Raw genomic sequence first — 13501 nt, forward strand, 5'->3', positions numbered from 1 at the left:
CTCCTGGGCAAGAGGTGGAATTGGGGTTGCTGAGCCCCATCCCCATCCTCACCCTTTGGCATCTCCACCCAGCCTTCCCTTTGCAGGCAGGGAAGCACAGAAATGCCAAAGAAACTGTCTCTCCACAAAAATCACCAGCTGTGGGAACCTTTAGATTCCTCTGTACCAAAACATTTGTTTTCTTAAGTGCGGGAAGGGTTGAAATTTCTCTCTGCTGTCAGCAGAGCTCAATGAAACACTGGGTTTGTATTAAAAAATATCAGCAATACTTTTCTTCACGGTATTACAAATAATGTCCTTTAAAATTTGCTGAGTTACTCCCTGCTCACCATCAAAGGACGTCAAAGACGGTTTTCAGGCCGAAGCCTGACTTACATACCTTATGTTTCTAAGAAAGAGAATTTCTTTCTCTGCTTTATGTCATGATCTGTAACAACGGCAAGAAATGTGTGACAGGTTCAAGATGTGGGTTTTTTTTGCTGTTAGACATGTTCTTGTCTCCCAGCCATTCTAGAGGCTGCTGTCCTGCTAGTCTGCATGGCAAGCAGGGGTCACGGAGTCCCAGGGTACAATAATGGAATATCCTGAGCTGGAAGGAACCCACAGGGATCACTAAATCCAACCTTTATCCCTGCACACACACCCCAAGCACCTTCACAGCCTCCTTTGGAGGCTCTCTAACACCTTTAGATCTTGCTTATCTTGTGGCACCCAAAACTCTGTGCAGTTTTGGCCACCACTGCGTGCCAGGCTCATGATCAAAACCGGATCCTGCAGATTAGCTCACTTGGCAAGTGAGTTTTAGGGCTCGTCTGAAAACTGAAGCTGCATGATTGAGCTTCGAGCCTTTAATGCCTGTGCTGGCCAGATGAATTATCTTCATATCCATCTCCTGAAACCATGATTACAAGTTTAGCTGCACAACAGCGATAGCAGACTGACCTTATTCTACCTAATTTTGCTATGATTCTCATGAATTATTTTCCTGCCGCATGTAACTGGTAGATTATATGAATATTTCAGAATCATTAAAGATTCATTTGGGTCTGTCTTAAGATTCAACGTTATTTCGCTGTGTCTTCTCAGAGTGCAAGGAGAGGGCATTCTTTGTTTGTGTCACCAGGAAATACGACCTAGTGTCCAAAGGTTATTCCAGCCTCTATCACTCTTCCATATTGCAGGGTTGTGTGCAATTAAAGTGTCTTTGCAAACAACTTGCTGGTTGTTTTATAATCTCTGTTCGAAGGGTTTGGTTTTCAACACAGTGTAACAGGCTGTCGGTTTGTGGCGTTATCACCAGAACAAGCTGCTCTTGTTTTTAGATTAAGCATTAAGGCCCAATCCAAATCTCCTAATATTTGAGAAGAATGTTTCCATTTTCATGGTGGATTGGGCATTAGACCCAAGGCAGGAACAGAGCAGCCCCTGGACTCCTGGAGCAGGTGGCCTGTGCTGAGGGTGAAGGTATAACCAGGAGAAAACTGACCTACTTCTTCCTCTGACATATTTTTCCTCGAGGTAAGAAACGGATCCAGTTGTTAAACTCATCAGGAACAAAAATATGCTCTAAGAAGGTGGCAGACAGCCCCCACAAAACAAAGCCAGTATCACCTCAACTTCTGAAATAATGGGAAAAAAAAATCACAAAGCCTAAGGGGAAGTGCTCTCCTTTCCCAGGCCTCTGCTGCTCATAGGATCCTTGGAATTATCTCTTGCTCTGCCCCTTTTTCTCCCTTCTGCACCTCATCCAGTCTGCTGTGGAATGTGCTGCCACTTCTTCCTCTATGGTAATTCCCTGAAACTCTGCTGTTGAGGGCATTTGCATGTCCTTAAGTGGAAGCTGAAATTGATGTTTTGGGAAACTTTGTAGGTGATGATGAAGTGGTTTGTCAAGAACTCGGCATCATCCCACAGCAGCGTCCTCAAACTTGTCCTGGAGATAAAAAGCCTGCATTTAAAGTGGGAGGGTCACCAGTGGATTGCTAAGCGTGTTTGCTTTTTCCATGAGAAAATAAATGACTCTCCCGTGTTCAGCAGCAACAAATTCATCTGTAATTTGCGTGTTGCTTGTTTCTTCCTGGGCTCCACTACTAAACACGCTCCGAGGCTTTTCTTCTGGAAAATGGTAATACATTGCTTTTCTACACGAAATCATTTTCCTATTAGTCTCCTGGATTCCTCACGCACTGGGAGTGGGTGTACACGTGAACTGACACAACTTGTCTTCCAGCAGAGCTCTGAGGTTAATTACTAGCAGGCAATTCTTTTGAGAAATCACCATATTCACACCCACTACAGGTAGGAAAGATGGACCCTTGTGCTTGTTTTCTGCCATACTGGTTGGAAGCCTGGGATTTTGGTTTCTTCCACTGTGTTTCAACTATCTCTACTGGGAGACTACTAGTAGAATAGGAGTATCAGTTCCAAGAATATCTGATGTCCCCAAGGACAACAGATCTAAATTAATGTTGTAAAAAAAAGTATCTTCTGTAAAAATATAAATGTGCTGTGGCCTGGGACTTACAGGGTGAAGACAGACCCTGGGTATGTAGAGAAAGGGCTTCCATTCCCAGAATGGTTTGGGTTGGAGAGGACCTTAAAGATCACTTTGTTCCAACCCCCTCCACTGTCCCAGGTTTCTCCATGCCCCATCCAACCTGGCCTGGAACATTTCCAAGGATGAGCAGCCACAGCTTGTCCTCAGCAGCCAATAAAGGCAGGTGGCTCTCTCTGGGAAGAGATTTTTGTGCCTTCAGTCTTGCCCAACAGCTGCTGCCTGTGCTCTGTGGAGCAGTGAGAGAAAACACTCAAATGAATGAACATTTTTATCTCTTACCCTTGCAAAATTTCCAAGACAGCCATGAGTGCTGGAGACGGCTCCAGCAGAGCAGCGAGCAGCTCATGCACACTCAGAGCCCTGGCTGCAGGGAGATCTCTCCTTAGGGCTCTATTTTCAGCCCTGGACTAATTTTGAACTCTGCTGTAGCTGCTTCCCCGTGCTTAGTTCTACAGGGCCTCGTTTGCCCTGGTGCTGAGCACTTAATATCCCCAGCTCATTGACTTAGAGCCTGGGCTCCAAGTGACACCCCGAGGTCACAGCGTGGGGCCAGAGGGGTCTGTCCCTTCTGTGCCCATCAGATTTGGCACCCTAAACATATGCACATACTACAGAGATCAAAAGCAAAGTTGCATCTTGCTAGAAATTGCATAAAGAAAAGGAGACGTGGTCAAGAAGACACTTTAAAAAATCTCCTGACTGACTGGTCCCATCACACAATGGGGATGGGAGGGCTGGCAGCCTCCTCATGCTCCTGCTGCTCTGACAGCTCCAAATGTCTTTTCCTTGCTTGTACAAAATAGTTTCCTGTGACAGTCCATCACAGAGGAAGCCTCAAGGAGGAGAGAGCAGGATATAATTCTTGGTAATGGAACCATTCCTTCAGTGCCATTCCCAGCAGCACAGGAACAGTTTCTAAGGCACAGCACTGTTGTCAGCAATTCCTTATCTCCAGTCCTGTGGCTCGGCAGGAATATGCAGTGGCAAGGCCTTGAGCATCAGGGAACCACAGGCAGTAAGCAACATTTTTCATGTAAATAAAGAAAACAAATGAAGTGCAGATAGTAGGACTCTATTCATTCATGCTTTTGTGTTATTTCAAAGGTAATGTATATGCAGCTCAGCTGTTATGCTGATGAGTGCAACAAGTTATTCAGATTTATTTCTTTTCCTGTTGCTTGGAGGGTTTGATGTGTGCCAAACCCAAGAAATGGGACAGGCAGCTCTGTCCTCACAGAGAGGGGCTTCCCCCCAGCCAGGGACAATCCCCATCACATTTAAAAGAATACTTGTGTTCAGCACTTATCTTCAAAGTGCTGTGCAAACATTAATTAATGACTCTGTTACTGCCAGGGGGAAAAGCTGGCAGAAGGAGGGGGGACAGCTCACCCTGCTTTCCTTGCTGGGAGCCAGAGCTTCCTTCCCCACTCTGAGGAGCAGGATGCTCCATCCCCAGGCTCTGGTTATCTCCAGCAATTACAGCTCTGGAAGTGCTGCTGGTGGGTTCTAAGTGCCTGCATCAATAATAGGAGGGGCTTTGGCCTGTAAGATATTTTTATCCATAAGATTATTTATTTTTAAAGTCCCTGGGCTATGTTTAGGAGGATAACAGGTCAATAGCATTTACAGCCCAGCAGGTTTTCCCAGGAGTCTCATCCCACCATGCCTTGTCATTCCTCAGGCAACCCCAAGCAGAGAGACCCCAGGGATGAGCTGGGTGAGTGCTGAAAGGTTTTGAGTGTTGTCATGATCTAATTAATGAGCAAATGAGATGTTTCTATCTTTCCATATATCTTCATATTCATTAAACCATTTTATCAACCACAATTGGGTAGTGCTCAAACAAATCAGTTTCAATGGGAACTGTTGGTTTTCTTTTCCCAGATGATTTCTTTCTAAAATGCATCTTTTTCCTAAGGACACTGAGTAAAACTATATTTACCACAATTGTACAACTATGCAAAGACAGAATTACTTACCCCCAACTTTTTCACCACTTAAACACTGCAGGAAATCAATGAATAAGTGAAATGCAGGAGAAACAAACAAGAAAAAAAAAAAATCTAGCTGGATTCCAAAGTGCAGCATCTTCCCCCTGCTCCTGGCTGTGCAAGGTGCAAGAGCCCAGAGCAAGATGGAACACACTCAGCATCATCATCCCAATAAATGCTTTTGGGATTGTGGAGCAGTACTAACCCTGGCACAGGAGCAGCCTGGCATCCATCAGCAGGGCACAGAGCCCTCCACTTGCCATCAGCTGGCACGTGGTTATCCTCAAAAACAACATCCTGATCCCCTGCTAACCTTTGGGAATTCACAGCCAACTCAGCCAACGCTTTCCAAAAAGCTGTTACAACATGGTGATTTCACCAAAATGTTCTACATCCATTGCACAGAGGGAACAAACCTGGGGCTGCCTTGTTCCAGGTCCCCCAGGGGATGCACAAAGGCAAATGCTGCCTGCCAGGTCCTGGAAAATCCATGCCAGCCACAGGAGGGATGTACCTGGCCCAGCATTTCCCATTTCCCCTGGCAGATTTGAGCTGTGGGCTTGCAATAGAGCAGATATTTTGAGGACAGGGCTGCCATTTCTGGATTTTAAGGCTTCTTCCTCCACAAATGAAAACCTTCAGCTGAAGAAACTTGCTCTGGGTGATTTTAATGTGCTTCAGTCCAGCAAAAACTGCCTCAAAAGCAAATTAAAGCTCCTCTAACTCCCCCACAGCAGGATCTGGCGGGGGTGGGCAGTGGCTTCCTACTGCATTTTGCCTCATTCCCATTCAGTATTTTTAGCTCCTGCTGTTCTGGTGGGATGCAGCTCCCAGTTGCTCTTGCTGCCAGCTCTGTGCCACAGCCAAAGCCTTCACCTGGCAGCCTGTCCCCTCCTGCCCTGCCTGCAGAGAGGTGCCAAAGCAAACACTGCCCTCCTCACCCGCTTGGGGCCCAGCCAGCTTGCACATGCTCCAGCACAAATCTGCAGCCAGAGAAATATGGGAATGTACAAATCAGTCAGAGGAACTGAAACATCTCCATCCTGCTCGTCCAGGTCTTATTTACAGCAAGAGCTTGTCGACTGTAAAACTGAGAGACCGAGCAGGAAACCAAACCATGCCAGAGCCTCTGAGGCAGCAGCAGCGAGCTCTGGCTGCTGGATCTCAGAGCAGTCCCAGATGTGGTGGGGGCAGTGGGCAGCCTGGTCCCCCACTCCTGGCAGGGATGCAAAGCCAGGGGCACACGGTGTGTCCATCCCTGCTGCACAGCTGGGCACAGGCGGGGTCCTGCGTGCCCCGGGGTGCCCATCGCGCCCCACAACCCCTCCCAATGGCTTTGGCATCTGCCGAGGTGGGCAGAGATGTGAGCAGGGCACAGCCCCGCAGGAGACGGGTCTGAGCAGTGAGAGTGACCACGAGAGCCGGGGGCGAAACACACCCTGCTGTGACAGAGGTGGCCCCGCTGTCCCCATTCACAGCGCTGCTCTCTCGGGCCGTGGGGTGTGGGTGCTGCCCACACGTGTGGGGCTGCACGGCCCTGGTGCCCCGTGCTGTGCCATCCCGGGGTTCAGAGCCGGCTCAGAGCAGCCTTAGCCCTGGCAATGGCGGCATGAGACCCCCAGGGCAGCCAGCAGCACGTGGAGGAAGGACTCCCATATCCATGGGGCTGGGGCACTGGAGCTGCCTGTCCCATGGACCCTGAGCCCCCCAGCCCCTCAAACAGCAGCCCCCCCACCGCCTGAATCCCCGGCAGCGCCGACTCACCGCTGGCCGCCCTCCGCATCCTCGCAGCCTCGGGGCTCTCCGGGGGCTCTGGGCAGCTCCCCGAGGCATGGGGGCCCATGGCAGTCCCGGCTCAGCGCGGGGGGCTCAGCGCGGGGGGCTCAGCGCCGGGGGGCTCGGAGCGCTGCGCTCCCCGGCATCGCTGCCATCACCACGGCAACCGCGCTCCGCCCGGTGACATCAGGCACGCGGAGGCGGCTGCGGGGCGATGCCGGGAGCGGATCACCGCTTTGGTTTGGGGTATAGCTGGAAGGGTTTGTGCAGGGAAATCTTTCACACGCAGCCCCGCAAGGCAGTGCCATGCCGGGGTCTTGGCGCTTTTTTTTTTTTTTTTTTTTTTTTCAAGAGAGCCACGGAGTCAGGAGGGGGGAAGATGCTGGAGCCCATCGGCTCTGAAAGCTCTGAAATCTGCCCAGTGCTGGTGGCATGGTGGGACTGGGACAGAGCCAGAGGGACAGATGAGATCCTGCTCCCCCATACTGCCCTTGGACTTCAGTTCCGTTTAAAAAAAAAACAGATTAAGGGAACCAGTTGAGGAATTAATTACTTTGGCTTCCCTTGGTAGCAGGAATGGGCGAAGGTCTCCTTAGGGGGGATGCACTGGGCCCCTCATGTGCAGGCACATTTCTCACACATCCTCCCTCTGGAACGCTGCCCTGGGTGCCCAACGCTTGTGTGGGAGCTGAAAATGGACCTTGCTTGGAAACCAGTCAGGGGCAGGCAGGAATGTTTGCTGGGCACACACACAGGGGGGTCAGGACCAGCACAAATGAATGTTTCACATACAGACATTTCTCAGAGGGATTTGGCAGCACATTTTCTCAGAGCTGGGCCATGAGAGGCTTCCTCATGCACCATCTGGTAGCCACAGCCAGGAGCACTGATGGCTCCATCCCCTCCACTCACAAACTCTTTAGACTGAGCCTGATGAGACAGAGGAAGTATTTTTAGTGGGATGAGAGTCCTGCACGAGGCTCTGTGCTGAGCAAGAGCAGCCAGTGATGCAGCAGCTACATCACCTCCAAAAAATAAACTTTTATCTACTCTCCATGGGAGCAACCCTCAAAGCATCACACCCACCACCAGACCCCTCCTGGGGGCTCCTGGGCATCCTTCCTTCCATGAGCTTGGGGTCAGGGAACCAAACACTTGGGGCTTTTATTTTTAGCCCAGCAAACTAAAAATACAGCCCACGGTAACTCACGGGAATCCGAGCGACTGCTCAGCCCGGGAAGTGACGGCACCGGGGCAGCCTGAACTGCCAGAGCTGCACCACCAGGGCCCCAAGGGGAAAGGCTCTGTCCTACTTCCAGACACCTGGGCTGGCTGGAAAAACTTCAAACCACTCACAGGTTGGGCTGCACCAGGCACAGGGCCGCTGCAGTGGGGAGAAGGGACTGGCAGGAGGAGTGGGCTGACAGGAAAGGGACAGGAGGGATGGGGAAGGTTCACTGCAGGCCAAAGCACAGATTGTGGGGGGATTGTGCATTTTTTTCTTTTTTTGGTGTGCAGGGGAGGGAAGTGACTGTCTGTGAGGAAGCCAGGAGCAGGAGGGTACAGCAGAGAGCACCCTGTGATTCATCCCAGGCAGCCTGGCAACCAGCCCCTGTGTAGGGGAAAACACAGATGGAACAGGGATGCTGCAGCACTGATCAAACAGCATGGGAACAGCCACTGGTGTCCTCTGAAGGATGATTTTGGAGCTCTGAATTCTCCCTTCTCTGGCACACTTCATGGAGGAGCTGTGTGGGGCTTCTAGGGGTCCAGCAGCTCACAGCACCTCACCCCAACTGAGGCCATGGGACAGAGTGAAAAATCTAACCCCATGTGCCAGGAAATCCAGGCAGTTGTTCAAAACTGCCCTTGCCCAGCAGGAAGGGGCTGAGCTGTGCATGGCTGAAGCAGCAGGGTCAGCACAGCCCTGGGCTTGTCCTGCACAGCCACATCCAGGAGGAGTTCAATCAAAAATCCAACCAAACCTGGGGTGTGTGGGAGCTGCTGTGGGTACAGGACTCCCAGGCACAGATTCCCTGGGGAGCAGCTCTTCCTCAGAGGACAAATAGAGGTTCACAGCTACATAACTGTGGTTTATGCCTGAGCTACAGCTCATAAAAGCCAAGAAACCACATCATGCATAAGCACAGCACGTCTGCCATGAATAATTCAGTCTTGGGGTGCAGCAGCAGTCACACACCTGCACAGCCCCAAAGGCTCTGGCAGCCCTTACCAGGGATTTGGAGTGAGCTGGAGCCACTGCTCACATCCTGCACCCAGAGCCCTGGCTGGAACCAGCTCCTGCTCCACACACTGCTTCCCAGAGTGGGAGAGCTCATTATGCAGCTGCTGATGGATGGGTAACAAAACCTGTTGGAGAGCTGGGACTCTCCCTGTGACACTGGGGGAACTGCACTGCTGCATCCATGCAAGGTTTGCATCCCACCTGCAGCCCACAGCTCGATGTGCAGCTGGAGCCCAGCACCCAGAGCCACCAGTGACCCCCTGGCATCACAGCTCTGAGCTCAGGCCTTTTGTTTGAGCACCAGCCCCTCTGCCAGGCATCTGAATCACAGCCCTGGCTCACAGCCTGGTCACCTCTGCAGGTTTATTTCAGTCCAGTGTGCTCTGGTCCAGCCCATCTCGAGTTACTGGAGTCCCTCCCCCAGCTCCACCAGTGCCTGGATTCCTGGTGACACTGGATCTGCAGGGCTGGGGCTGTGTCCCAGCTCAGGTCACACTCACTGGCACTCAGACCAAGCTCACACACGTACACTGCAGCCCTGCCCTCTTTCCAGGACCAACATCCAGCTCACAAGTCCTCCAGTTGGAGTGAAAGCTTTTGAATTACAAGAGAAAGTAATTTCTCCCTTAATTCTGCTCCAAACCCAATTTCCCTCTACCAAACCATCCCCAGAGCTGCTGCTTCCTGTGGCCAATTCCTCTTCTAATAAAATCAATTTTAAAAAAAGGCATGATCAAGCAGAGAGCACATGACAGGATTGTCACCAAGGGGACAGCAGCCTGGTCTGAGCTCACTGGGCTGTCAGGGCACAGGAGCTCCCAGGGGAAGCATCTGCTGCTTCCATCTGTTTCACAGAATCACAGAATCCTTGGATGGGAAGGGACCTTACAGCCCATCTTGTTCCACTCCCTGCCACCAGAGCAGGCTGCTCCAGCCCTGTCCAGCCTGGCCTTGAACACCTCCAGGGATGGGGAAGCCACAGCTCCTCTCCAGGAGGTTCAATGTGTAATTGTACAATATCCTGCTCCTTTTTAAGGGCCAGTGTGACCATGCCCACCAATTCATGGGAGAGAGTGAACAAAGGGAAGGAGAAAACCCAACCCAACGCTGGGATGGCACCCAGGGAGGGCTGGGAATGCCTCTTGCCACAGCACTGTGCTGTCAGCAGTGTCAGCCTTGCCAGCACCAAGCTGCTCCTCCACAGCCAAGGGCAGCCTGTGCTTCCCTCCCCACCCTCTGTGAGGGATTTGGGCCCTGCTGGAGGCAGCTGCAGGGCCAGAGCTGCTGCTCCTCCCTGCTGGAGCACCCCAGGACACGTCCCTGTGCCAAACACACACCACTCACTGCCCCTCCTGTCACTCACACAGCAGCACTTCTTCATTTTTAAGGTGTGGATTTCTGCCCAGACCTGCTGTACCAGTCTAGGTTCAGAAGTGTCATTATCTAATGATACATCTCAAGCTGCTTAAGGTAATTTTCTTTGTTTTAATTTTAAATTAGTGGAGAGCTGGACCTTTGAATTGCCCTGCTGCTGAGCTGTGCATGACAGCAAATCTGAGTTAGGGCCTGACACCAAAACCACCTGCATTTAACACCACCACATTTATCAATGTGATCTGAGCAGGCAGCATTTTGATGTCTCACACTCTAATCCTCCATCTCTCATGGGACACAATGAAAATCACTCTGAACTCCTCAGCAGTTGCTGGAACTGCTAAACAAACAGGCTGCTGGCAGGTTCCTTACCCTGAACATGGAAGAAAATGCTAATTAATTCAAAAACCCAACTGCCAAAAACCCCCAAATTAACTCTAGAGATTCTCTCTCCTTTACAGAAATAATCTCACAGATTTACACCATCAAGATACCACATTTACACCTCCAGGGCACCCACAGAGGGGGCCAAGGCTTGGAAGTGCTTCCCAAATCTCTCACAGCAGTGCTGGCACCACGACAGCCAGATGGGAATTTTGGTTGCATCACGTGCAAGTTGCTGCATCCCACCAGCTGCTGCTTGCTGGAGCTGTTTTCCTTAATGAGGGATCCCTTGTTGGGAAAGAAAAGACTTCAATTTGTCAGTCAACAACTGTCAAGATAAATCCATCTTCAGTGGCATCAGAACATCCCAGGGGATCACCAGATCGTGTTTCACAAAGCCCTTGCAATGAATCTCCCCAAATGCAACTGAAAAATAAATAACTTCCAGGTGAAAAACCAGCAGCTGAACCAGGATTTCCTGCACCTGCTCCCACATCTCACTTTCTGAGAAACAATTCCAGCAACCTGCAGGTACACGGAACACTGAACAACATTCATCCATAAACTTCTGCTGCTCCTGCAAATGATGGTTCTGAACACCTTGTAATAAATCAAAAAACTTTATTTTGAAGATATATTATAAATGTACAGCACACACAACATCAGTGTCTGGGGTTATGTGTGAGCAGGTTTAAAGCCTCAGCATTCATTCCAGCCCCGGCCGTGGGTTCCACGTCTCCACACAGAACAATTCCAGCCTGAACAGGTCTGCCTTTGCCAACACCTCCCTGACTTCCAGGAATATATTCCAGAACACAACAGCAACTGCTTAGAATGATGACAAATGAGCAGCATTCCTTGCTTTTTGGCCTGGAGGATTTCTGCAGGGAGCAAATCCTGCTGGTTTTCCTGCTCAGGGAGAGGTCAGCGACCCAGGCGAGCGTGGCCAGAATGAATCCTGAATTCCACAGGCTCAGGGATGTCTCTGCCCTAGTTTAAGCTTCAGAAAAGTCATGTTACACCTTAGGAAGAGCTGTGCATGCCACACACCGGCATCAGAGCCAGATCAAAGTTATCTATGCAGTACCTAATTGTTGTATACACAGGTGAAATGAAAAAATGTGAAGTCAGTACCTTGCAATGGAATTTGACTGGTGCTGCCTCATGGGAAGTGCTGGGTAGCAAATCACATTCGTGTGCAGTTCATTAAGCCATGATAAAAAGATGCAAATTAAAAATCTCTACAGGCCTCTGTTACCTGCTGCAACAGAGACACTTGGGTTTGTGGGGCTTTGTTGAAAACGTGATCCAATTTCCTCCCTCTCCCCAGAGCATGATATAAAACTACCCCCAAATTCAGTAAGAATTTAATGCATTTACATTTACTGAAGTTCACATGCTGCAAACAGGATCTGCATTGAAGATCTTCAAATTTAGGGCAAGAAGTCCTTAAAAAACCCCTTTTGCTCCACCTGGATGTGGGGCTGGAGGTGAGAACCACCAAGAGAACATTCACATGGACATAACACCCCGTGCAGGGAGCTGGGGATTGCCCCCCACTGCCCTGCCACAGCCAGCATCCCTCTGGATCTGCAAATCCTGTCCCAGAGAGGGGGATCCAGGCAGGATCTCCAGCCCCAAAGCTCCAGGACTCTCAGTCAGGTGGAAATTCCAGCTGGAAGCGCCGCTGTTCTGTTCTTTAATAAAAATTGTATTTATTATTAAAAGTAGGAAATCAGGGTGGTTCCTTTGGATGAAACACTGGCTGTCCTGTGCCTTTGGGAAAGTTCCACTGGAGCAGAGGTCACAGTAAGCTGTGCCTCTCCCACAGGCAACGTTTGCTGACAGTGTTGCCATACATTCGTTTGGTGCAATGCTTATTTTGGTGTGAACACCTAAAAAATGGAATTGTAACAGTCCTACCTAAAAAGGATTTCAATAACCACTAAAGAAATGCTTGGATATGAAAAGCAATCTCTGAAATGCAAGTTTGGTTCCAGGAGAGGAGGAAGGAAAGGGGGAAGGTGAAGGTTTGGGTCAGGTCTGGGACAGGGGCTGCCAAGGAGCAGCCACGAGCTGGAGGGGCTGGAATTCGTGCAGGAGAGAACCTCACACCTTCCCAGAGGAGGAATGAGTGCCCTGATGGCTGCTTTGGGAACTGTGCAAGACCCTTTTCCAGCTGCATGGAGGACACAAATGTCCTTGAAATGGTGCAGGGTCATGCTGTGGCCATTCCCATGGAGGGATGCAGAAATCCTAAAGGAAGACTCAAGTCCCTGCTCACCAGGAGAGGAGGAATGGCAGATTCTTTGGGCTGGACCAGGGAGAGAGGCTCAGCAGGAGTTACACTAGCTCAGGCTCACAGGTCAGGACAATCAAAGTCCAAGCTGTAAAAAAGCCACTGGCCTTTTTTCCAAATACATCCCTTTAAATGCACCCCCCTAAAAAGAGAGTATAAATACTGCCCTGAGAACAAACTTCCACATAGGACATTGCCATTAAAAATATCAGTGTTTTGATGACACAGTTATAAGTTAAATATATTTAAATAAATAGCTGGCTACTTGCAAGAGGCCTGCAACATCAAAAGGTACAAGATTGTCTGGCAACCAATGGGGCAAAGAGCAGGAAGTGTAAAAATCCCACTATTAGTCACCTACCACCCCATCTCCTCCCTGTTCCACCTTACAGGCTTCCAAATACTCCCCTGACCATGTTAAGAGAAAATTAACTCTGACATGTCTGTGCTGGTTTGAACTTGAACACCCCAGGTGCAAGCCCAGGACCTGAGCCTGTAACTCCTCTCTGCTGGGAGCAGCTCTTCCTCACAAAACCTGCTGGGTTTATTTAACAAAAATCTGTTTTGCAGGGATGTCCTGCACCCAGGACAGGACAGCTCCTCCCCAGGCAAAGCCACACACATTCCTTGTGCCCCATGGCTGCAAGTTCTGGCTCCAGAGTGGTGACATCTCAGTTTTTGCAGGTTTTATAAAAACTGGGCCAATCTGTGCCTTTTCAAGCACAGGGGACTCAACTCCCCTCTGCATTTTCTGGGATGAAGCAGCAATCCCACCCCTGGGGTGATGGCACACAGCCCCTGTAATTCACAGCCCAGCACCACTGATGTCTTCATCAATTCCAGTTCCTCAGAGGAGTTTTTGCTGGTTTAAATCA

The 13501-nt window shown here is 50.1% G+C and overlaps 1 protein-coding gene across 1 annotated transcript in view; it reads right to left on the reverse strand.

The window, feature by feature from the left end:
* Nucleotides 1–6498, reverse strand: part of CAMSAP1 (calmodulin regulated spectrin associated protein 1) — a 32781-nt gene extending 26283 nt beyond the window's left edge. The window contains exon 1 of the mRNA XM_056504924.1: nucleotides 6313–6498. Coding sequence (XP_056360899.1) covers nucleotides 6313–6381 — 69 coding nt within the window. The 5' untranslated portion in view covers nucleotides 6382–6498. The remainder of the gene's footprint in view (nucleotides 1–6312) is intronic.
* Nucleotides 6499–13501: the final 7003 nt, after the last annotated feature.

The sequence above is a fragment of the Oenanthe melanoleuca genome, chromosome 17 (assembly GCF_029582105.1).
Source record: "Oenanthe melanoleuca isolate GR-GAL-2019-014 chromosome 17, OMel1.0, whole genome shotgun sequence".
In the NCBI taxonomy this organism is placed as follows: Eukaryota; Metazoa; Chordata; class Aves; order Passeriformes; family Muscicapidae; genus Oenanthe; species Oenanthe melanoleuca.